Source organism: Eleginops maclovinus, chromosome 15, assembly GCF_036324505.1.
Source record: "Eleginops maclovinus isolate JMC-PN-2008 ecotype Puerto Natales chromosome 15, JC_Emac_rtc_rv5, whole genome shotgun sequence".
NCBI classification, from domain to species: Eukaryota; Metazoa; Chordata; class Actinopteri; order Perciformes; family Eleginopidae; genus Eleginops; species Eleginops maclovinus.
The window spans coordinates 18,036,087-18,063,134 of record NC_086363.1 but is presented as its reverse complement, the minus strand read 5'-3'; the positions used below and the strand labels follow the sequence as shown (position 1 = coordinate 18,063,134).

The 27,048-nt window shown below is 39.4% G+C and overlaps 1 protein-coding gene across 1 annotated transcript in view; it reads left to right on the top strand.

Moving 5' to 3' along the window:
• The first annotated feature begins 765 nt into the window (after positions 1–765).
• opn5 (opsin 5) overlaps positions 766–27,048 on the top strand; it is a 41,398-nt gene continuing 15,115 nt past the window's right edge. Inside the window, exons 1-3 of the mRNA XM_063902624.1 lie at positions 766–933; positions 12,901–13,047; positions 23,015–23,134. Coding sequence (XP_063758694.1) covers positions 12,915–13,047; positions 23,015–23,134 — 253 coding nt within the window. The 5' untranslated portion in view covers positions 766–933; positions 12,901–12,914. The remainder of the gene's footprint in view (positions 934–12,900; positions 13,048–23,014; positions 23,135–27,048) is intronic.

Below are 27,048 nucleotides of genomic sequence, written 5' to 3'. Positions count from 1 at the left end.
GTAGCAGTCCACTTTCCATATTTCAAGTCTGTTTGGGGACTTGAACCGGCGACCCTACGATTCCCAGTCCAAGCCCCTACTGACTGAGCCTCTGCTGAATTAAGCCAACAAGCAAGTCTCGATAAACCCACCTATACTAGCTGTAACATTAAAGTAGTGCACACAGATAAACAATATCCATTGGGCAAATTCTGCACAATAAGTAGTATGTAAAACAATACATATTTTACGAATACTAGCTTCTTCAGACAAAAGAAGAAAATGAGCTCGTGAATTTTTTATCTATTTAAAATATGTTGCAACCATCTGTGATTTGATCTGACCATATTCCTTTTAAATATATTATATTTAAAAAATATATTATATTTAAAAGGAATACAGTATGTTATTATATAGCACACACACATATGTAAGTAGGCTAGTTAAATATATATTTAATCATTCTGTTCTTTTTCTTCTTTTTTGAGGTACGATTATCTTTGTTGTCAATTCATGTGTTGTTTATTTCTACAACAATTACAATCCTTATCTGTAAAACTTCAGAAAAATGGTGTTATTATCAAATTATTGTCATGTTATCTATAGACAAGAATTAATATTTGATATACCTCTTTTTCATCTGCATATGCTCGCTGTGAAAACTCACCCTATTTGGAGGGTTTTATTGTGGAAGCTCTGCCCGGAAGTTGTGATTTTTTTTCTCTTCACACGGTCTTTGGACTATATATAATGGTTAAAGAGCCGGGCATTCCGACTTCATGCTGCCGCTCATCAGTGGAGACTAGTTTCAGCCGAACCTAAGGAATATTTCTTCTGTTTGTGTCTATCCCGGGGGACGGAAGTGATTAATTTCGGTTATTTCTCCAACAAAGGAAGACTTTAATTCAGGGAATTAAACTCCGCGCGGGGTTACTGATGGCTGATCAACAAAAGGTGAGAGAAGATTCACTGATTGTTGTATTGTGCACGTGCATGTGAGGACTGTTGCTTTTTCCTTTTTTCCCAAATAAACGTTAATATCATGACTTTATTATGAGTGACACTATTGAAAACAACCTAATAACATGCAAGTGAGCGCGCAATAAGGTTTCAATAATAATTTCCCTTTTTACTTTTGCAGTTGCAGTCATATTTATTCGATAAAATGCTGTTTTATGACGTTCTTTCTGTCGAGTCGCCAATTGCGGAGAAGGGAAGCTGCAGAGTAATGTACATGTTTATTTACACAGCTGGGTCGGGGTTTATTTATCAGCCTACTATATGGACATGGTGTTTTTATTTGTTGTATTTTTACCCTCTCACTGTTCAGATACCAACAGACACGCAACATAAGGATTGCTGCGATGAATTTGCGTTTAGAAAAACATATTTTCATCATGGACAAGGGGAGTTGTATTCAATTAAAATTATATTTCGTCTGATATAGCTTTGTTAGAGAGATGGATTTGAGAGGGGCCGGATTCGACCCTGCGTCCGCCGCAGCAGGGTCTCAGCCTCAGGACCCGGCAACTTCACCGTTTTGTTTTTGACTTTTGCTTTACTTTTTATTCTCGGGCCTCCCGCAGCCCGTTATCTTTGCAATTGGGTTTGCTGGATGAATGTTGCAAAAATAAATAATGGTGCGTTGTCATTACACTAAATAAAGCTGTTAGTCATACAGTTCGTCTTATCTCATCCAATGTCACCATGTGAGTATATCAGCCCTGCTTTTCGAACTTTATGACGAAAGTTAAGATGAGAGGTTTTTTTTTTCCTTTTTCTGAAGAACATAAAGGTCTGATTTATTTCAGTAAAAGGGGCCTTGCTTTTGGCAGGGACTAACTTCAAAGAGCACTTTCAAACCCTTACAAAATTGCAGTACCATGTTTTATTAACTGTGAGAAAACATGTGGTAATTCCTATGTCCTGAGTTTTGTGAAAAAAGTAGGTCAGGTTAGTTTTAAGCATGAAATGTCAAAGATGTTTGCGAAACAGCAAAGACAAACATGAGGAATACTTCTATCTGAAGGCTTATATTAACTTAAAACCTGGAAGGACATTTTAGGCTTTCTTTTTCAAGTAATCAGACACAGTGGAACTTGTTCTTGAATGTGGTTTGATAGCTTGTTGGATTTGTACTCTTTTACAATAATTAACTTAATGATCACCAGGTCAATTCAATCACACCAAATAGTCCTTGGAATACTTATTTGTCATCCATAAATATCACTAGCTACATGATGACTATAATAAGACTGTGGCTGAGGAAGAGTTTCATAGCCACATGGACCCCTCCAAACAAGCTAATTTAATAAGTTTCTCTGCTTATTTAAAATAATTATGGGTATTTTTCTTAAAGCTACAATCTTCAAACGACAACAAAGTCAAAGGTGCCATAGCCTGCTGTTTTTGAAGTGCGAAGTTGTCTCATAATGATGACCAGCTGATGAGAACATTAATTCATCATTGGACAGCACAGGGCCATAGTTTGAAGCAAAATACAAGTCATACATATAGGGGAAATTAAGCATTAAATACATCAATTTGTTTATTAACCTCCCCTCAGGTGGCTAGGTTATTGAGGACGTGACCTAAATGTCCCCAGTTTAAGGCCCTGGGACAGCATTAGTCTTGTAAAGCAGAGTTGACAGGAACAATCTGATTAATATTTATTGTGCGTTTTAAAATGTTTCATCACATTCCGCCACACAGATAATGATGCATTCATTTAAATGCTAAGGGACTTTGAACCAGGTCATTTAAACTTTAATTAGGCCTCAGAAAGAGCACTAGAAAGAGTTACACAGGGCAGAGATTCAGAGTTTGTGTTAAAGTATGTTCAGACAACATTTCAGAGAAATGAGCTTCAGACTAATATTCAGTGTTATTATGAACAAAATACCACAAGAACCCGAACCAATAGTGTGTCAATACTATCCAATTTCCCCAAGCCAATAGATCTATGTAGGAATGAATCCTAAACCAGGAAGTGTGTCAGTATTTTAGCACTTTTTTGGTAAGAATCCTGAAAATAGATTTGTGGTTAACACAAGCTTACTTACTTAAGTAAATCAGTACCATGACACCAATGACTAAATGAGACTCCATCAAGCCGAACATTTGCCACCTTTAGCTTAGCGGTTGCATCCTGAACTCATGCAAACGCCATGGAGATCTTCCATAGCCTAACGTATTTACTTGTGGTATTATATATATAAGTGGCATTAATACACTGAGATAATCCCGCTGAAAACATGTAAGTATCATAAATGTGTGTTTGCCACAGATCTTATTTTCTGAAATATATTCCAAAATCCAATGGAAAATTCGGAATGCATTTTTGTTGAGGGAGCCGGGTCAGACTACAAAAAAACGTCATCAGTCCATCAATCATGTGTTTCCCAATGAAGAGGTACATACACAAATAAATAGTATAATTTCCTAAAACAGCGTCGTTTTTCCTAAGATGTCTGTGTTTCTTGTTTTTTTAACAAACGTTTGTAATAAATAGGGGGCTATTTTCTGCTGCTTACTATGCATTTAATACAATACTACTAAGGAGGATAACACTTGAAATATAAAAAAACCACAAGTATGCATACATAATTAGAGATAGTAAATGTTTTAAAGATTATGTTAAAGTCAGTTAACACACAGAGGGCTGAGAAAAGCCGGTAGATAAAGGTGACAGGTTTGAAGGCAGATGACTCTAATCCCTGACCTTCTGTCCACAAAATCATTCATCTGTGTGCTTTCGCTGATTGTTAACGGCTTTTTTATTTTAGTTTTCTTTTTATTCACACACGCCAGGAAGCTCCAGGCTAAGGCGTTTTGTAGTATAAATGAAGACACCTGCAAACATTAATTGACACAAGCAATTCAGCACCAATTAATGCTTTCATCATATTAAATGATGCTTTAATTGCTTGTTTATACTGTGTGCAATAAATACATGACATTTACAATTTGACCACACTAATCCAACTGGTGAAAGCACAAAGGAAGTTAGTTTAGCTACTAAATCTTGCATTGTACAGTTAGAGTTGTGTCACATTGGAAATGAGTCATATTTCTCCATATTCAGATATATCTCCGTCACAGACACCGAAAAATAAGAATAGGACAATGGAGAAACATTCTGGTTATGCATAATGACAATTGAATGCATTTAACCAAGTCTTCAGCTCTTCACCTATGGTGTGTTGTATATATTGAATATTTAATATATAGAATACTCTTTGATGCAAGGAGCCTATTCCAGGTCAATCTGTGTTAGCGGAGAACCAGAGGGATGGTTCCACTTCAGATGTTTGATAACTGCTGTTCGCAGCACGGTGTGTGTTTAAGCTCCCCGCTGTGATGTGTCCAAAGTGCCAATTTCAAGCCCTTATTTCCAACCACAAAGTGTCTCCCCGTGCATTACACATGTTATTGCCTGGTCCTATTAAAAAAATGAATTGCGTCCTACATGGAATAGCCACTTTAACTTTGAAAGGATACTTAATCCACAGCTCCACATTAGGGAATGTAGATTAACTACCTCCAAAATTAACAGCAGGACGTCGGATATGAAAACAAAGGCTTCTTTATGTAGAGAAATCAGTAGCGACCATTACACGTTCAGCAAACACCACAAAACATATAATCAACAGCTCCATGTATTTACTAGTCATTTTTCGTATATGCGGCACTACTTTCATCCTAAGGACAACGCATGTAACTCTTGTTTTAGCCGCTAAGCATTCTGGTAGTTCAGTTTCTTAACCCTTTGTTAGGCAAAAGAACAGAAAACATATCTCAAATCAATATCAATCAGATAGAATACAACAAAATATAATTATTTCTAACACTCCTTTTAACTGTAAATAGTAATACAACCTTTAGCAGCTTTCTATGCATTAAATCAATAAACAGATTAAATCATTAATCTTATAACTCTAAGCTATTAAGTTACAACAGGGAAAAGGACACAAACCCTTTCTTTTAATTGCCTGTGTTGTTCTGAATGTGACGTCTTGCCAAGAGTGACCTTTCCTTGATATCAGAAGGCATTAGGAGTTTACATCATACCTTCTGAAAGGAATCAAAGTCCCTTTGAAGACTCAGAGGCTATAATCTCCTCATCTGTTTTGTCTTTAACAAACATGATTTTGTGCTTGGGGTTAAATTGGATCCATTCATTTGATGCAGGATTCAAATAAAATTCTAATGATTTTTAGATTGAAATTCTAAAGCACACCACATAAAGGGACATTTAATCTCAGTATGTGACCACTCATAGCACCCTGGAGCAGTGTGGGGGTCTGGTATCTTGCTCAAAGGTACATTGGCAGTATCGAGAAGGCGTCTGCCACTTCTCCAGGTGCAAAAGTATGAACTTGGTCCATCGAGGTACACAAACCAACTACACTCTGGTTATTAAGCCTCGGACTGAGCTACTGGTTTACTGCTGAACACAAAAAAAACAGAATAAAACAAAATATTCCTTAAAATCCAGTTAAAAACCATCTCGATGAATGAGAGCTGTAGATTAAAAAAAGTTATCCCATTAAAAACACATAACTTGATGAGCTGCAATTGCACGCCAACAAGAATATCGCTTTTGGTAATGCAGCTGAACGTCAATCTAAGATAGGACTTTTAAACACGTGGGTTGTGGTAATAAAGTAACAAATGACAAACTGATAGGAAAACTACTTTATTTTAACATGATTTATGAAATATTCAAACAATGTCTGATTATTTGACACTTTCGACAAAGCCGCTGTCACAGAGAGCCGCTGTGATCACCCTCTGTATAATGTATATCTGCTCAAAGACGCACTATCTGTCCCAAATCCTCTTTCCCACTCCTGTACAACTTGTGTTTTGTCCCATTTCCAACACAACTAAAAAAAAATTAGATTTTCATGGGTAAGTTGTGACGTTGCTTACTGATGTCCAGTGTTCTCCAGTCAGTGCAACTTATGTAGCTTGTGCCGATACTTCACTTTGCTTCGTTCGTACACTTGAAATCATTCTGCAATCTTAGCCATGGAGGACTCAACTTCATGCTTCCCTGATAGCTCATTTTCTTGGCTGTCAGTCAGGTTGTGTAGTTTTAAAGGTCAGAATCTGAGATTCTAACTCCTGACAGTACTGGTCAGGAAAAATGTGTCTTTGTTGATCTAAGGGAAAGGGCTTTTTCAATAAATAAAAGCATTCTTTCTGGTAATGCAGTAAATAAGAAGTCTATATGAAATAATGTTATGGTAAAGCCTGCTTTTGTTTACTCCTTTGTAAATTAAATACTCAAAAGTACTGAATGATTGTTTTATTTTTTTATTCAGCCAAAAAGTTTTTGGGGAAGTTGTAGAAAAATAAATAAATACAGCCCTACCCATTATGATATAGCAACATATATATTCAATATACATTTTGAGTAGACACTGGTAGGTCGAATTTGGTAACAGTGCCCCAGTAACCTGATACACTCCAATTGCATGTTGACATAATAGCGCTTTTCGTGGACTATATTTAGATTGGTTAACCTGTTGCTATGAATGGGGTTCGTGCAATTGACCTGTTGAGCAGCATCTAACCCTATACTCATTTCAATATCAATGAGACCATAATGTAAATGACTATTTAGTATCATTTGTTAAACTAGCATGAGTTAGTATTAAAGTGCTTTTGCCTGTATGCTCCGTCAAGCCAGTGGACAGCTATGCAGCATATGATTTATGTGCTTATGTAACATGCCAACCCAGGAGGAAGTGAGCCCTTAATAGAGTCATTGTAAAACAAAGGTTGTAGAGGTTAGGGTGTTGGAATGGTGCTTATTGTGTGTGACTTTCATACCGTAGATTCAACTTATCCTCAGACCACTAATTAGTGTTTTCTTTTCTCCATGCCTCAGGTCTGACTTCAGGGTACATTAATACTGTAACTACTAGTCGCATGTGTCGGTGCTTTTACTTGATGTAATTTGCAGAATCATTTAATATCTTATAATTCTCTGTAGCGTTATTAGGTTTCTGTGTGAACAGCATGTCGATGATATGTATAATATTGCACAGCTTGGACTTGGTTTTTATAAATCTTTGTCCTATTAAAGTCTTATTTCCACTATTCATTGGTGAAATACGTAATGAACTTGCCCCTGGCAATTATGAAAATATTTTTAAAACTATTTTATACAAAAAACCAGAACATTCTCACCAGACTGTTGCCCTAATTGGAGGCAATACTAAGCTTTTAACTGTCTTTAAAAATGGGGTTGCTACTGCAGAGGCTTTAAGGTGCATTAAACAGTGACTGCTCATTATATCGAAGGCTAATTGTTCCAAAACCCCATCGTCTGAAAAAAAGTCCCAATGGAATGAAAGCCAATTTGTTAGACAGTCTGTTATCCCGACAACAAAACACTCAATCCTCTGAAGGCTCATTGATAAAAAAAGTCGCGTACTCTGCTTTTCCGGCTCTTTGGCTAGTACTGATTGCCTTCATATGTTGGATTAAAGTCCCCAGGGACTGATCCTGGCGATGAAGCACTTTTTTGTCAAAAGGTGGAAATACTTCTGTCACTCATGTAACGACATTGAGCCCAAAAATACTTATACCCATTGACTTTAAATGTGATTTTTTTTTTTTTTGCAGGTAAACCCTAACCCTAAAACAACTACCCAGGATGAACACTTAAAAAACAAAACATTATTCAAATAATTTAAATACATTGCAGTAAGTTGTAAAATGCACTAAAAGCCAAATTGAGGCGGGGCTTAAGGTGCATATGCTTAATTAGACTTGATCCCTAGGGCCCAGTTTTTCAAAAAGTGTAATCTAGATCAAATTGATCCGGATTTGGAAATCCCATGTTTTGCTATCCAGGATCACCTGATCCATCTTACTTTTATGCCAGTGTTTTAAAAGAACATTGGATTGGATCACTGTGATCCAAATACCAAATTTCAAGATTACCAAATCCTGTTTACCAGAGCCTTAAATGGAACCAACAGTGTAGCCTACTGGCTTAGCAAAGAACAACAGGTAGGCAAAACACCAGAGGCCACAAATAGCCATTGTAGCTATTTTTTTCTAATGTGAAAAATAACAAAACAAAACAAAAAATACTATCCAATAGTCAAAAATCATTCACAGATACCAGCTCTTTTCATTTCTTCCTTTAGGAGTTGCATCTCCATATGCACTTTTGTCTGCTGCAGTTGGGTAAGCAACATTTGTTCTTTACCCAGTTGAATTTGTACTTCTGCTCTTTCGGTTTCCCGTTTCAGAAGCAACTCATAGCTGTCACCATCCTTGTTTGTAGCTGAGGAACGTTTGCGTTTTCTTGAAGGAAGGTCTTGGACTGTCTCCCTTACTTCCACGGGGGCTCTATCTTCCTCCTCAATCACTGGAGTCAGGTCCAGCACAAACATTTCCTCTGAAGGAGAATTTTGCTTGCATTCTTCTGAAGTCATAGTCTCTGTAATTGTGGGCTCTCCATCTGCTTCTATGCCTTCAATGCCATGCAGAGCCTCTGATTTCTCTCCTCCTATTATATCAAGGACCATATCAGTTAATTACCCCCTCTTATATGGCTTATTACCTGTTTGGGTTTTTTTGGCTTCAGCAAGGTCTTTTGTTGCCTGGGCCCTAAGGTTCTTCCATCGCAACATTACTTGTTTTATGGTGCTCTTTTGGCCAGACCCAGTGGCATTGACATGATTGGCCCTCCCAAATGCTCTCTTTTCCTTTCTTGGTTACTTCTCCACCCTTTGCAGAGCTGAAACCTCCTACTATCGATGCAACATTGCCCCGGACACCCTCCAGCATTGCACAAATTTCTGCCACAGTGAAATTAGGCCCTTTTGAGTCCATGGTTCCAACTCTTTGGTGTAGCCAACACTGACCTTATAAGCCTTGAGCATGATTTCTTTGGCTTGTGCTCAATTAGGCTTACCCCACTCAGCTTGTTGCTGGTTAATGGGTGAGACCATTTAAACACATCATGTCTTTGCACCCATTTCTCCTAGCATACAGAGGCATTCACATGGTGGGTATTGTTCATCGTTACCGTAGGAGAAGGTACCGTGACAGGGTGTATGCTGAGCGCGCCAAACCACTTCAGCAATACACATCAGAAGAACTGTATGCACGTTTTCGCTTTGGGAGAGATGAGATTAAGTACATTGCAGACCTTGTCAGTCCAACACTCCAATACCAAACCCAAAGGAGTCATGCTTTATCCGTGGAGGAACAGTGCTGAATCGCTCTGCGCTTTTACGCATGTGGGACTTTCCATCAAGTAATTGGTGACAATATGGGAGTGAGAAAATCAACTGTGAGTAATGTGGTGAAGGCTGTGTCAGTAGCACTGGGCAGTCTGATCAATGAATTTGTTTCCTTTCCCAAGGATGACCAGACAGCTCAGACTAAGCACAAGTTTTTTTCAAATGGGGAACATGCCTAGCACTATTGGTGCTATTGATTGCACTCATGTCCATATCCAAGTACCTTGTGAAAGGGAGTGGGAGTATGTCAATCGAAAGGGGAGGCACAGCATCAACATCCAACTTGTGGGCAACGCTGACCTCATAATCACGAACTGTGTTGTGAAATGGCCAGGTTCTGTTCATGATGCACGCATTCTAAGAGAGAGTGCACTATACAGAGAGTTTCAATCCCACCGACCAAATGGCATACTGAGACAGCGCATATCCACTCCTACCATGGCTAATGACCCCTTTTTCAGTTGCAAACACACCTGAGCAGGCACGCTTCAACTCCTCACATAACAAGATGTGCCATTGAACGCCTAAATGGAGTCCTGAAGAGACGGTTTGGGTGTCTAAACTACTTGCGAGTACAACCCAAGGTGGCATGCAACATAACCCTTGCCTGCATTGTTTTTACATAACATTGCCACCAGGCGTAATGTCCCTCTTTATGACCATTTTGATGGACCTGAGCCTGATGTAGAACCAGAGCAGCCGCCAAGGTTTTTACCAAATAAAGGACAAACTGGACATGCTATTAGAGATGCAATTGTGAGAAATTACTTTTAATTAGTCTACTGAATCACTGAGTATATTTGTGTTGTTGTCATTGCCATTACTATAGTGTGGAATCATAGAGCTGGGAGCAACAGTGACATTTATTTGACAGCTGAGAGTTTTGAGATTTTTCAATTTTTTGTTTTTGTTTACCATATCTCATTAGATGTGACATGCTTCATAGATTTTCTTTATATCCATGGTCACTGTCTTGAGCAATGATTTGTATTCATACAAAATCTGAAGAAATGTACACATCATCAGTAAACATTCATTTTGTGATCGTTCACTTAAAAAAAAACCTCTCTGATTTTGTTCGAAAAATCCCAACTGAATCCACCCTTCTGATGGGATTAGGATAATCCTGTTTTTTTGGATCAAATTGATCCCAAACCGAGTTCAAAGTGTTGAAAAACCCAAAGGGCAGGTTTGATCCAGATCAAATGTAAGATTGCATTACATGATCTGATTTTATCTGGAATCCCTCTCTTTTGCCTTTGAAAAACCCATTTCCAAGATTTGATCCAATCCGTGATCCGAAATCCCACTGGATTGCTTTTGAAAAACTGGGTCTAGGTGATCCAGGTATCATTTTAATCAATTTTAGCTTCATGCACCACTAATTTACTTTCATAGGAATAAACAGGGGGTTCCATGTCTTGGATTGGCTAGGCTTAAATGAAAGATGTGAAACTAGTTACAGCGTTGGTCTGAATATCATTTTAGTCAGAAGCAGAGTAGAGATGGTGGTGCCTTATTCTGCATTATAACCAGAGTTGGGTGTAACGCGTTACAAAAGTAACGGAGTTACAGTAATGTATTACTTTTAGCTGTAACGCAGTAATATAATGCATTACTTCTGAAATGTGGGTAATATAATAGCCGTTAAAATTCTCAGTAACGCAGTTACAACACATTTTAACCCGAAATGATGTGGTGTTTAGATTCTAAGAATTCACAAACATCGCGAAACATTCCGACACCAGAGAAATAATTGTGCAGGTAGAATAGTAACTCAGTGAGCCTGTTTACTGTTGGTTAAGAGGGCTGCAGAAACAGATTCACAATGCAGAGCTGCAGACTCGGATAAAAGAACAGAGAAAGACAGGAGTGCGCGCAGGCCAAAGCATCTGAAGGTAACTGTCTCTGTGTCTGCTGCTTGAACCCGAGAAGTTCAGAGACTCGTGTCAGAGTGTTGTAGATATGCAGCCTCTGTCCTCTGTGGAATCACTGACTTTTAGAAAGCTTGTCAGCCAAATCCCCGTTAACACACCAATGACAAGGTGAGCTAACGTTGAATAGAGGCTCGTTCATATACAGCAGGTCACAGGGCCGTGCAGAGGCTCCACTAGCATGTTATTAATAACACACAGAGACGTAATGTTACCGGTATCATATTATCCAGCCCACTTAAACGGAGCATGAGTTTAATTTCTAGCTCTTTTCCTAATGTTAATGCTAAGTAACGCAAAAGTAGTGTAACGCATTACATTTCAGAGACAGTAATAATGTAATGTAACTTATTACTTTAAAAAGACAGTAATGAGTAATATGTACTGTATTACATTTTGGAAGTAACTTGCCCAACACTGATTATAACTAGATGTGTGATTCTGTTTGTTGCAAGGAGGTTTTTTGTTATTGTAATGGTATGAAAGGCACAGGTGTTACTGATAACCTTAACAATGCCATTGTACTTCAAGTGTGCCATTAATCCACTACACTGTGAAACAGCAGGCACAGTGCCATGACTCTGAAACTGAAACAGCTAATAGGAACTCAGCCCTCATTCATTATGGTATTTACATCCATGCTTTTCTCAGTGAGATTTTGTCACAATGTAAACTATGAAAAATAGCTATACTGGGCTTCATTTGCTGGTTTCTCGAACCTGCACAACCGAGACCAACTTAAACCTGACAACACATGTATCACCTTATCAGCGAAGTTATAACCCATGCAGCCTGTTTCCCTTCCCTGCTAAATCAGTGTAAGGCAATCTCTTGTTGACACATGTGGCATCTGTTTTTGATAAGTGGCTTGGGGTTTCAGTGGCGTGTGCAGCAAGGGAAAACCACTGAAATCTGATAAACTATGATTGATTATGTTTCAGTCAAACCTAAGGTGAATTTAATTTGATAATTTGTTAGTACTCTATAGAGATGAATATTCGTATGCAAAATAAAGTTTGAAAGAGTTATGCTATATTATGGTGACACTGTGTTTGGATTGGTACAGTAGGTGTATGTATAGTTTAAGTTCAAATATTACTACAGGAATTTAACAACATTACTCACAGTACATCCAAATTATGATGACTTTGAAAAAAACAACTCACCTATCAGGTTAATTAACTTTCCCAAGTATATGGCCAAGAAATGCTAACAAACACACACATTTGAAAGCTCAACGGATCTACACAGATCACTAAGCTAACCTACTTTGCCTTCAAATAGACATTCCCAATCTAAGCAGGAGGTCAGAGCGGGGCAATTCTTATGTGTACTGTTGCTAATTAAATGATAGCAACGAGCTAAGTTCTCCATTAGCTTCCATATAAACCAATTTGTGACAAATCCAACTCAGTGCTTCATCCACACTCCACAGCGTAGGAAAGCACATTACTGTCACAAGATGATTAACAATTGTGTGTGCTGCTATGGTCCCCGCACTGGCATGTGTCACACGCTATGCCTGTTTTTGCATTTCATCAACTGCATGTGCAATTATGTGTCCTGTCTACCTGATGCCTTGGTGTGTGTGTGTGTGTGTGTGTGTGTGTGTGTGTGTGTGTGTGTGTGTGTGTGTGTGTGTGCGTGCGTGCGCGCGCGTGTGACCTGTTTTTCAATCTGAAGAAGCAGTTTCAGCCTTCTCCTCCGCTCCCTAGGACATTCCCGCCTGATGGCAGTGATGGAAAACACGACGTGGAACCACCCTGCATACGTCCCCCATTATCTCCTCCATGGTGACCCTTTCGCCTCGAAACTCTCCAAAGAGGCCGATATCATCGCAGCATTTTACATCTGCATCATAGGTCAGTCTGATTGCAAAAATTCTTTTATCTCTTCATTCCTGTCTTTCTTCCCCAATTATTGTCACTGAGTGTTGCTGCAATCAAGCTTTATGCCTATCTGTTATCATCAGCATGGTGTTTCTCCAACATGATCTGCGAGGCAATATCAATCAATGGAAATACTTCAGAAATTCTTAAGATACACTCCAGATATTGCATTTGATTTCTGGCTTACGCAGTTAAGTCGTCTGTCTGACTCTTAGGTTATGCATTTAGCTTGTCAAATTTTATTAGCCATCTTATGTGCCCATGATAAGAGGCGGGACATGACTTATATCTCGTTCACGCCATAAGTCTGAATCCAGCTCTCCTTCTTCTCCTGAGCTCTTCAGTTTACCACTGCATCTTTTGTCCTTCTCCAGATTTCAGTGAGGATAGCCGCTGTTCTGACCACTATGCTAGCCAATTTTATCGCGATTAGCTGTCCGTTGTGTAAACCAGGCCGCCATGGGGTCACTGCAACACTGGCTTGGATGCACTACAACAGCAAAACCAATACCTCTCTCTACAAGAACGTTTAGAGATTGCAAAGGTTAATACTCATAGAAATTAATATGATAAAAATAATAAGTAAGGTAAAGTAAGGTAAAGAAAGGTAAAGGAAGCTTAAAGGGGAAAATAATACAAATCTAGCAGGGCACCTGCGACATGTTGCAAGCACGGTTGGCGCATGTGAACTTGAAATGAATAAACAGTCTGATGATGACAGATCATTTGTGGAGTGACCCACTTAGAAGAAATTCAGTTCAATGTACAATTTATCAAGTTTGGATGTTTGGCTTTCGAGATTTAGACGTGCAGGCGGATTTTCGATCAGATATCAATAATTATCTCCACATGAGCCCCCAAAACTCAACTTAACACAACAAGTAAGGACATGTGTCTTTGGTAGCTTATTTCTTTGTTGTAATAATGCTTCTTGGCAATAGATCTTATACCATTGGAAAACCTGTTTTCTTACCTTTCAAATGCTGCCACATACTGTATGTGAGGAACGTGCATTTGTGGGAGGAGCAGCAGAGCTGAGTATGAAAAAAGTGACAAATCTCCTCTGCCAAAGCCAGACAGCTTTTTTTGCTGTTGACTCTTTTGGTGTTGTTTTGTGGATTGGATGATGGAAGTCTGATGAAACAAGACATATTGGCAAGAATTTATTTCTTAACACTTTATTAATTTAACCATACACAGCCACAACAGCCCCTCCTCCTCATGCTGGCCAACAACATGCTCACACACTGCTGTGGGATGGCATCCCATTTTTCAACCAGTATTTGTCCCAAGTCAGCCAGCATGGTTGTGCTGGTTACTCTGGCACGGACAGCATGCCCAAGCCCATCCCACAAGTGTTCAATGGGGTCAAGGTCAAGACTGCAGGTCACTCCCTCCTCTCCACTCCTACTCTATCGGTGCAGCAATCAGCAAAGCCTTCTCTGCGTCTTCTCCACACTGTGACCCTACGATCCAAGTGCCGTAGGCAGAATCTGGACTCATCGCTGAACAAAATATTCCTCCACATGTTGAGGTTCCAGGGCAAGTGGGCCTGACCTGGAAGGGCAGTCAAGGCCGGCCTCCTCACGGCCGTATGAGACCGGAGAATGGCTGCTGTTTGGCAGAGGAGATTTGTCACATTTTTCATGGGCGCAACCCACATTCTGAGCTCTGCTCCTCCCACAAATGCATGTTCCTCACAAATGTGGCTCCATTTGAAAGGTAAGAAAACAGTCTTTCCAGACAAGATTTATTGCCAAGAAGTATTGTTACAACAAATAAATTATCTCCCAGTTTATTTAAAATCTCTCTGATGTACCCTGGGACACTCCCCCCATAAACTGTAATGGAAACATCCACTACATTTTCGAGAGGGGGTGCTCCAGTAAAATCAGGGTGTTAAATTGCTCTTTAATAAGAATCTAAAACTGAAACTGTTTATGCAGATTTTCACCATGATGCTTTTGCAGAAACATTCCCCAGGTTTAGGTAAGCAGAGGCACATCTAGTAAGAATGTATACCTCACTATGGAGTCTGATTAGGAGATATATTTTGATATCATTTAATTTGCATTCAGTGAAAAATCAGAAACAGAATAACGACTTCATGATTCAAACGTTTTAATCTGTTTGTTGGTTTGTGTGAACCAACAGCCCACACACACACTTGATATGAATTGTTCTATCCATAAAGGAGCTGAGTGGAGATGCTGCTTGACTGTAAATGCATTAAATATAAGCGACCATAGGCTTATGTGCTTTGAGCTTTCAATTTTAGTTATCTAGCTTCTTCTGTCTCCCTGCGGTACAAATTGGCTGTCATCACCTTTTATTCCCGCTTCACCTCAATCTCCTTTGGTTCTTTATTTGCATGGAAATGCAGCCATAGCCATTATTCCAATCACATTTAAAAAACAGTCACAAGTATTATGTGTACAGATGATACACAAGCAGCGTGTTAAATAAAGTTGACTACAGCATGTCACAAATCCCAGAGCAACCCCGGTCGGGGCCAGAATTCAATGGGAACATAAAGCTTCACTACAATACAAGATAAGAATAAAGATGTTTGAATGATCGCTGTGTGGGTTAACAGCTCATTCACCCTCAAACTGACATGCATTCATTAGGTTTGAGCAATCAGATGGCTCAATCAATGGAGCAAAGAATACAATCCCCATTCAAAACGGGAGTTTACTAGCTGGTATAATCATCTCCCTGAAGACTGAATATAATTGGACGGAAAAGCTACAATTGTATGTTATGTTTTCTTGATAGTAAGGAAACAGGAAGAAAATCCACTGCATCTTAGATCTTTATTTTATTTTTAAAAGGGTTATTTCTCCTTGTGTCATTTCTATTTTCACTTCCTTTCTTTTTGTGTTTTCTCCCCTTGTTTGATTGTTTGTCTTGGCCTTATTGGTTGCACCTGTTCCCCATCAGCCCTGCAACCACCTGACTTCTGAAGCATCTACACTCCATCCCCCCATCAGATCAGTTTGTATTGAAGTACTTCTCGGTTTAGTCTCTGTTGGATTGTTGCACATGGTTTATGATGAAGTTCAGCTTTCTTTGCACTGCTTTTCCTTGCCTTTTACTTCCGATTATCTACAATCACCATGTATAAAGTCAACTTCCTGCTTTTGGGTCCAACCTGCTCCACTCCACATTACATAATTCATATAATTCTGGCATAACTCATTGCCATTCAACTAAACTAAACGTAGTCACGCTGGCCACTGTCTTTGATACCATCCATGCTCATATACCCTGAAGCATCTTGCATAATGTATGTTCAATCAAGGATGATAGATATCATGCCACAGCATTTCAACACAATATACAATATACCACACCAAAGTGTTTTATTTTAAGGTACTTTAAGCTTTTAATAAAGTAATAAATCATCATTATTGTCAAGGTAGTGAATCTGACACTGCCATCTATCAACACATAGTTCAACCATTAAACAAAGTGTGTGTATGTGTGAGGCAGCTGTAGTGTGAGTACACTGACAGATGGGTATTTGTTTATTCTGTTGCTACAGCAGTCAACAAAGCTTTTAATATATCAGCGCAAACATTCACTTGATAAATAAAGATGTATATTCTTATCAAAAGTCATGTTTCATTGGTCTTTGGGAAGCAGAAAGGAATTGTTCATAAGAATGAACTATCACATATGTGCGTGTGTGTGGGTGTGTGATTGTGGTAGTGACGTGGGTGTACTTCAGACATGCATTTAGTGCTTGTCTGAAGTACATTTTGAATAAATATATCAGTATTGAAAAGACATGGACACAAATACTCCCAAAAGAGGTTTAATGTAATCATGGAAGTTTGACATTAAACATTTTTTTTAAGGTGGCATTCAATATAAAAGTTAATATTTTGCCTTTTTTATATGTATTAAACACATTCATTAAAGGTCACGTATTATACTGTATTTTAACAGTATATTGTAGGTCTTAGATATATACAAGTATTACCAAACAGATCATAAAATAATGGCCTGCCATAAACCCCTCTGTTTCAGCCCTGTTCCAAAAGTTCTGATTCTGTGTCTGTAGCTTTAATTGCTAATGAGCTTCTGCTGACCACGCCCCTTTGTGGCTGTGTTTCTGGCTCTCCACCCCCCACCCGAGCAGCTTCATGGTGATGGTGAACACTGTGGAGAATAAGCATTTCACAATGTCCACCGGCAGAAACTCAGAGGTACCTAAAACAACACAGCGTCTAGTCTTTTAGACATCCTGGTGAAAGAGACACTCACACAATGTTTCTTAAATCTTTATCTCTACATGTATATCAGCCATTCCAGTGTCTGTTGAATTTCAACACAGAGAAAAAAATGTCAGTAGTTTACAGAATAGAATAAAACAACAAAACAATAAATTAACTCAAAGACACACCTAAAAATAATAAATCAAGAGAACATTATAATGCCGAAAGTGGACCTTTTAAGACTTAAGTCAAAACTTACAGAGTATTTTTCTGTCATGTAATTCCTAGGATAGATAGATAGATAGAATCGGAGGATGAAACCCTCTTTATTTGTCACATACATGCACACAGCAGAGCACACACAGTGAAATTGGTCCCCTGCATTTAACCCATCCTAGTACTAGAGCAGTGGGCAGCTATTGTGCAGCGCCCAGGGAGCAATGGGGAGGGGGGGTTGGAGGTGTCCGGTGCCTTGCTCAAGGGCACCACAGCAGGGCCTAGGAGGTGAACTGGGACCTCTCCAAGTAGCAGTCCACTTTCCATATTTCAAGTCTGTTTGGGGACTTGAACCGGCGACCCTACGATTCCCAGTCCAAGCCCCTACTGACTGAGCAACTGCTGGACTAGGAGATAGACACCTGAGACACACACTCACAAGTGAAACACTCACACACACAATCACAATTGGAATTGATAGTCAAGCGTCTATTCTTTCTGTGAATTCATTATATCGCAATCTATCTTCATCTGTCAACCACAGTCTGTCTTTTTTCATCCTTTACAATAAACTGCTGTTTACCAGGAAATACGCAATAACAACATTATCATATGTCACAGTATGTACCATAGCCCCAAGTCATGCCCATCGTTTGAATTATACATTTATGTTGTATGAGATAAGTTTATACAAAAACATGATGATGGAATGTGTCTCAAATATGATGCAAAAACTGAAAAACGCAACCAGAAATGATGCATTCATTCTCCTGATTAGCCGATTGGACACACAGCTAAACAGAAGTCCCCATGGTGACCGGGGTTGAGTCGAGAATCCTCCCACAGCAGCAGAAGCAGCAACAGGTCAAGCTGAATAAAGTGGATTGAATTAAAAGACTCAAGTTATGGATGTCAGTAGAGGATTAGCTCACCATGCTGCTTTTACTCCAATTATTGTGTGTCAAGCTTCCAAAAAATCTGATTTTCAATATACAAGACAAAGAGCAGCTCAATAACATATGGACAGAGAAACAGGTGGAGGGAGGAAAAGTGGGCCACATACTATATTGGTTTGGTGGATATCCAATTAATTTTCTGTCTATTCAAATTCGCTGTTGGTTTCCATTTGGATCCATTTTTCCCAAATGGCTGTGGGAATGCACCAAGAGCCAGATCTCGGGCTTGAGCCTCTATTTTTTTTTTTCTTTTGCGGTGCATCATATGAGTGCATGGACATTTAGTCATACAGTAAGCCCATTGTGCTACTAATGAATGTGCTCTGCCATTTTACTTCAAGTGTCCTCATAAATAATTTGACTGAATCTGGTTTATTCAGTAGTGAAAAAGATAATTGTGCTATTCAAACGGCGTGAACAGGTATCAGCTGATAGGGCAGCGGGGTTTTTGGGTGATAGCCTAACTGTGAGAGGCAGTATTTTGTTTTATAAAAGAATCCACTAAATTGTGATGTCTGTAGTCAACACAGTGTAAAGGACTACAATTCCCACAGGGCCAGCCTCCTAAGTGACGCCGTTGAGGCACAGTTTATTAACCGTTTAAGTTTTGAAGTTATACAAGGCTATAAAGAGAAAGAAAGAAAGGAAGCACATAAGTTGTTTATTATTATTTTGTATTATTTTATTTGAGTTTTGCCTCTTTTGTTTGATTTTTTTTGTTTTGACTATTGTAAAGGCCTGTTTTCTCTGTTACCTGTGTGAAAAAGTGTGACATTTTATTTCATCACACCATCTGAGGCCAAGCCTGTCAACAAAAGTGTGAGTAAAACAAATGTAAAGGAAAGAAAACGCGTAGGGAATGTTTGTTAAAGGCATCTAGTGGCTTGATGGAAAACTATGGAAGAAAGCCACGACACTCCCCGTTAATCACAGGCCAAGATTCGAAAACTGAGATGTGAGAAAATGAGTTGTGATATTTTTCCTATCTGTGTCTGAGCTGCTCAGCGGTCAGATTGTGGGACTGATAGCGGTGTTGCACGGAAGCTACAAATAAGAGAATGCACTGAAAGCTCTTTTCTTTTAATCTCAAATGTAATCCTCAATGCAATTACTTTTGGACTGTATTAAGGATATAAGAACAATGAAATACCGAAGGAAAAAGCACTGGAATTTGCAAGATTCCTCTCAGCTAAACTAAAGAAGCAATCTGATTATATGGCGTGGTTCCAATTTCTGCTTGTGGACTCCAATCAAACTGTCAAATTAGGGAGCACTGATCAAATATAAATCGAGTTTTTGGAACTCCATCGTCTAGTTGTCATTAAATTATATTTCATTTGGCTTTAAAATTGAGCAATAAACCATAGAGGTAAAAACTCAGAACAGGAAACATGCAGATGTATTCGCTTGAAATAAAACAAACCAATGCAATGCTGCTGCATGGGCTAAGTTCTCAAAGTGCTACATTTTGTATTTCTTTTTTCAGTATGTTGAGTTCAAAGACCAAGGTGAGAATCACCCATCGAATGAATTCAGACACAGACAACAGTTTTCAACATGGTGACTGGGTCAGATTCTGCCCAACCATACCCTCTTCTAGTATTTCCTTCCTAATGTTTTTGTATATTTCCACCTTCACAAGTCTGTTTTGTGGGCAGGCCACTCAATTCCTTGCTGTTCCAGAGGAACTCCACACTGCTATAGCAGCTTCCTCCCCTGCATCGTCATCATGCTGGTCTTGTAGGCAGCGATTAACATGGTAATCCACCAGATCCTCCTCTCCAGCTTTCCAAGCATCCTTTTGGGCCTGCATGTGCCATCTGCTGTAGCCAGAATGCAGCTTATTATGCTACAGGTCTCAACTGTTTCCTGTCCACAATGATGGAGGGTTAGGGTTAGTTTATACACAAAATCCATCTCAGTTTCATCTCGTATCAACAGCTTATTATTTTTTGATTTACATTCACATTGCATCCCCGTATTTCAAACAGATGCCGGATGCAGCTAAGAGGAGCTGCAGATTCAGGTGATAATTATCTGTGGATTCATCACTATGAGGAACCCCTTTAAAATTGCCCTTTAACACTTAATAAAGCACCTTTATGAAGTGGCCAGATTCGTGACGGCGAGTGCAAGTGAGCAGTTCTAGACAGGGGCGGACAGGCACTGAAAAACAGCCCTGGACTCTGACCTAGCCCAGCCCACAACAAGACAAACCGAAACGCAATGCTGGTGGCAGCAGTGTCACAACGCCTTCATCTTAATTTACAATTTTATCGAAGTAATGACAATATTAGTGATTAGATTGTGTGTACTAAGTACACAAGTTCAACTTACAGAGAGAGGGAGGACACTCCTCAGATGTCTTGACCATGTGGTAACATAGATCAGATGATTCATAGGGTGTGTTTATGTAGTAATTAGATCGACTGAGGTGGTTTATAATTCTCATGGTGGGGGATCAAAAGTTTCTTGAGTAGGTTGCTTTTTTCTGCAACTCTGTCTTTAATCAAGGGACATGAGGATGTCTTTCTCTGCTGTCATAAGCATGAAAACAATTGAGACTGTACTTAATTGTCTGACGGAGCTGCAGTGGGTGTCACCATCTGTCCTTGTTCTATACTCAACCTCAACAAATATAAAAGGAATGTTAAAAAAACTTGGTAATTCAGCAAATTGTCTTACATCACATGTAATATCTATTCCAAAAATACTTGTATGCCCTGTACTTGTATGTGCCACTGATGGTACTTCCACCAGCTCAACTCTCTGTCCCTCTTCACAAACTGGGCCGGCTTTTCCAGTTTTCTTATGTCTTTTCATTTTCGCGATCAGCCACTGTCTAATCCGTTGTCTTTATACATCAATGTTTTCATCTTGTCTGTTTTCCTCTTTTTGTGTGTTTACTTGACATATAATAACCACACAACTGCATTAGCGCTCTGTCGCCTGTCAACGCAACTTAAATTAACACGTTAAAAAGGATGCGTGCAGGGGCGGCCTTCAACTGCCTTGGCCTACCAGATGTTCTGTGATTCTCCAGAACACACAGATGGCCAGTCCACCCCTGGTATGGTAGACGTATAGAAGTCAATCAGTTGAGACTGCTACAGTATACTATTTGTGAGAGATGAAAGCATGGATTAACCAAAGACTGGAAGGATCGTAGTGGGGCAATGTTTTGTAGGGATAAAGGCAAACCCCTTCAATGTTCTCTGTGTCAGTGCACATACTGTTTTCATTGTACTGAAAGACACAGGATCAATTCAAAGTGAAATGTCTTGTTCGCCTGTCGCTCACATTCTTGTCTCACTGTTGATGATGTGAAGTGACCCCACGATAGGCCATACAAATCAATGGAGTTGTTATGGAGAGTGTTAGACCATGAGATGGTAGCTAGTGCCTACAGTGTAACATGTTGATGTAGTAACAGGGGTTCCTTACCAGGCTGTCATCTCCTTTTGTTTGCACTTGAAATTGAAATTCACTTCGGACTATGAAATATTTAAAAAAATACTGTTGTTTACATTTCATTACGTTTACATTATTATATTGTGTTCTGAAATAGCTGGAGTGTTACATTCATATATTGCTTGGCTAGCTAAGTGACTACGTAGCTATTTTAAACATAAAGCAGTCATGCTAAGAATGGTCATTATTTTCCATTAAAACATGGGGATGGGGTAGAGGGGTTCTTTACCATACTGTCATCTCCTCGTGTTTGCTTTTAAAAATGAAATATCTTATACAATACTGCTGTTTACATTACATCACATTTACATTGGTACATTACGTGGTAAAATAACTGGAGTGTCACATTCATAATAGCTTTTTGATTGGCTAGCTTAGTATCAGCCCCATCTGATTATTCATTTCAATTACTGACCGCTGCTTGACTGCTGCTATTTTCGCCAAAGAAGAGGTTATTTCCATAGTGTTTTGCTTCGTGTTTAGGTTAGTTTATGTTTTGTTTTTTTTCAAATGTATGTAATAGTTAGCCTTTTCTCTCTCAGTGTACATGTGTTTTATTATCACAGTATTAACACATCACATGTTTTATGGTATATCTGCAATATCTTTACAACACGCATTCACATGTAAGCAAGCCTTGCACCCCCCTCTGTAAAGTATGTATATTGGTTGTCCTGAACCTCAAAGTAAGCTTGTACTATGTGCTTTTCCAAAACAATGTGGATGTGCAGTTGTAGTGTATGCCGATGGAGAATGAAGTACTGTCATATTAACTACTAAATCAAATGCACTTGTGTCTGCAGGGTATATTTTATACTATACATTGTTCACTGATTGCTGTGCAGTTTTTCTAGAATTGTGCTTGAAACTAAATATTTATGTAACTCACTCAAAATCAAACCTATCAAAAATACATACATATCCAAAATTGATTGCCCTTGACTGTATCAAAAGAAAAAATATTCCATCTTGCCTTACAAACACATTTCAGCACAAATACCGCATTGAAATGCCTTTAGAAATGATTGTCTCAGAAGTGAAAATGGTCTCTCTCTCCCTCTCTGTCTTTCACAGGAATCTTGTCGGCAACAGGGAATGGCTATGTTATTTACATGACCATCAAACGGAAGACCAAGTTGAAGCCTCCTGAACTCATGACTGTTAATCTAGCCATCTTCGACTTTGGAATATCAGGTACTGGCTTATTTGTGAAATGTATACACAGTAAAACACATACAAAGTAGTATAATATGGCTTGGGAAACTAATGGTGCCAAATTTGAGTCATTACATGAGTGCAGTAGATCATTAAAAATTATGAAAATGTTTTTTAAAATGTTGTAAATCCTTTCTATGATAATTAAGCTAACCAATACAAACAATCCCCTTCCTGCCAAACCCTAAAATATAATTGTTTCTTACAGTATGCACTGGAATTAAATTATGTTTTATCCCCCATGTTCAGTGCTTGATAAGGCGGGGCTGTCGGTTGGATGCTTTTTCATTAATTGTTTAGCTTTGTATTTCACCAGACATATTTATCATCCATTATTGCATTGATCCAGTGTTTATTGGATTGTCTTCCAATTAAATTATTAGGGGCGCAAAATCTCGAAATATGGGTTGGGGCATGTTCATTTAATTCAATGAGGGTTTTATATCCCATGCTTTAAAAAAAAAAAATCGTTAATCAATGTTGTTAAAACAAAGATGTGTGCTTAAGGACGCCCCCCCCCCCCGCCAATTTGGCGCCCTAGGGCCTAGGCGGTCGCCTTGATGGACTGTAGGAAGAACCGGCCCTGCACACACACACACACACACACACACACACACACACACACACACACACACACACACACATACACACACACACACACACACACACACACCCCTCACCGATCACCCCTCACCGATTCAAAAATGTGGTAGTTCTAGTCAGACGGACAGCACGGAGGCAGTCGCTTACCGGTGTTCCAGTTCAACTGGTTGAATTTGTTTACGTTTTCCACTCCTTGAGCGTCATATGACGCTATACGGGCCGAATCATATGTGGTTGCCAGGTTCGTCATTTTCACCTTACTTGTGTGTCTGAAGTGAACCAGACAATATTAAAAAAAAAACCTCGGCAAAAAACTTAAGCATCACTTCATGTAAATGTGCATGTGGAGATCACCTACAGACAACAACAGAAAATACGCTGGCCAAAAAATGAAAATGAAAATAAACAATATTCATACTCTAGCGACAGGATTCAAACCCGTACATTTGAGTAGTATATATATATATATATATACAGTGGGGCAAAAAAGTATTTAGTCAGCCACCAATTGTGCAAGTTCTCCTATTTAAAAAGATGAGAGAGGCCTATAATTTTTATCATAGGTATACCTCAACTATGAGAGACAGAATGAGAAAAAAAAATCCAGGAAATCACATTGTAGGATTTTTAATGAATTTATTTCAAATGATTGTGGAAACTAAGTATTTGGTCAATAACAAAAGTTCCTCTCAATACTTTGTTATATACCCTTTGTTGGCAATGACAGAGGTCAAACGTTTTCTGTAAGTCTTCACAAGGTTTTCACACACTGTTGCTGGTATTTTGGCCCATTCCTCCATGCAGATCTCCTCTAAAGCAGTGATGTTTTGGGGCTGTCGCTGGGCAACACAGACTTTCAACTCCCTCCAAAGGTTTTCTATGGGGTTGAGATCTGGAGACTGGCTAGGCCACTCCAGGACCTTGAAATGCTTCTTACGATGCCACTCCTTCGTTGCCCTGGCGGTGTGTTTGGGATCATTGTCATGCTGAAAGACCCAGCCACGCTTCATCTTCAGTGCCCTTGCTGATGGAAGGAGGTTTTCACTCAAAATCTCACGATACATGGCCCCATTCATTCTTTCCTTTACACAGATCAGTCGTCCTGGTCCCTTTGCAGAAAAACAGCCCCAAAGCATGATGTTTCCACCCCCATGCTTCACAGTAGGTATGGTGTTCTTTGGATGCAACTCTGCACTCTTTCTCCTCCAAAGACGACGAGTTGAGTTTTTACCAAAAAGTTCTATTTTGGTTTCATCTGACCATATGACATTCTCCCAATCCTCTTCTGGATCATCCAAATGCCCTCTAACAAACTTCAGACGGGCCTGGACATGTACTGGCTTAAGCAGGGGGACACGTCTGGAACTGCAGGATTTAAGTCCCTGGCGGCGTAGTGTGTTACTGATGGTAGCCTCTGTTACTTTGGTCCCAGCTCTCTGCAGGTCATTCACTAGGTCCCCCCGTGTGGTTCTGGGATTTTTGCTCACCGTTCTTGTGATCATTTTGACCCCACGGGGTGAGATCTTGCGTGGAGCCCCAGATGGAGGGAGATTAGCAGTGGTCTTGTATGTCTTCCATTTTCTAATAATTGCTCCCACAGTTGATTTCTTCACACCAAGCTGCTTACCTATTGCAGGTTCAGTTTTCCCAGCCTGGTGCAGGTCTACAATTTTGTCTCTGGTCTCCTTTGACAGCGCTTTGGTCTTGGCCATAGTGGAGTTTGGAGTATGACTGTTTGAGGTTGTGGACAGGTGTGTTTTATACTGATAACGAGTTCAAAAAGGTGCCATTAATACAGGTAACGAGTGGAGGACAGAGGAGCCTCTTAAAGAAGAAGTTACAGGTCTGTGAGAGCCAGAAATCTTGCTTGTTTGTAGGTGACCAAATACTTATTTTACCGAGGAATTAACCAACTAATTCATTAAAAATCCTACAATGTGATTTCCTGGATTGTTTCCCCCATTCTGTCTCTCATAGTTGAGGTATACCTATGATAAAAATTACAGACCTCTCTCATCTTTTTAAATGGGAGAACTTGCACAATTGGTGGCTGACTAAATACTTTTTTGCCCCACTGTATATTAACCATGAATGTTACTCATTACGCCACCGACCGGCTCAAACAACGCCCTGCTTGAACCATCTAAGTCAGGGGTGCCCAAATACTTCCCGATGGAGGGCCAAAATTGAACGTGAGGGGAGGGCCGAGGGCCAAAATGATAATTTTGCAGTACATTAAGTGTGCGGTAAATATATGAGTGCAGTACATAACGTGTGTAAGTTAAGCATACGTGTGCAAAATAAACACTATATCACAAAGTCATTTTGAAAAATTAATTGCACTGTTTATTGTGCTTCACATTTAGGTCAATAACATTTCATAACATCGATCTGGCTTCTTTAAATTAAAAAAATAACTGAAGCACTATGAAATATTTGTGGACAGGTGTGGAACATTACCAGTCCTTGGGCCTACCATACTCCCAGGTGACACAATGGGGGCCTAGGGCAGGCCTACATATTCTGCCTGTAGTAGTCCAATCAGTGGGAAACATGAAGCCTGTTCTTGGTTTTTAAAAGCCTCTCAATATCAGGTTCAAGCTGACTAACTGACAAAGTGAGAATGTCATGTAGGTGAGAGTCAGATAAAGCATTCCTCAGTTTGGACTTGTTAAGATTCATACGGCTGAAAGCCTGCTCACAGACATAAGTACTTCCAAAGAGGGATAACACAACCTGGGCATGTCTGCAGATCTTGCCATATCTGTGTGCGGGAATAGACCTGTAAAAATCTTGTAAGGAAAGCTCTCTGAACCTGCTATGGAGGTCTGAATCAGACTGAAGTTCCAAAAGTTCCATTTGAAGCTCCTCACTGACTGCATCCACATTCACAGAAAAAGGTTGCGCAAACAGCTCAAATGCTGTTGTATTTGCACGAAAATCTTCAAAGCGATGGTCGAACTCCACCTCAAGATTGTTGAGAATGTCGAGGTATTTTGGTGTGTCTTCCTCCATCAACCCAACTTCTCTGAGGCTGGGGAAATGTGCCAAATTTCCTGAAAATACAGACACAAAGACAAAAGCAGCAATGTAAGATGCAAGGTTGTTCATGAAATGAAATGAAATACCAATCATCAATCAAATGGTGGGCAGGGGATATATTTTGTTTTGTTTATGGCTGCAGTAGACTATGAAAAGCAATACAACTACTGTTTTGGATTTAATGCCTGGTTTAGTGGTTTTAAAAAGAACATCTATTTTCCACCAACACAAAGTATGCATGCATCACA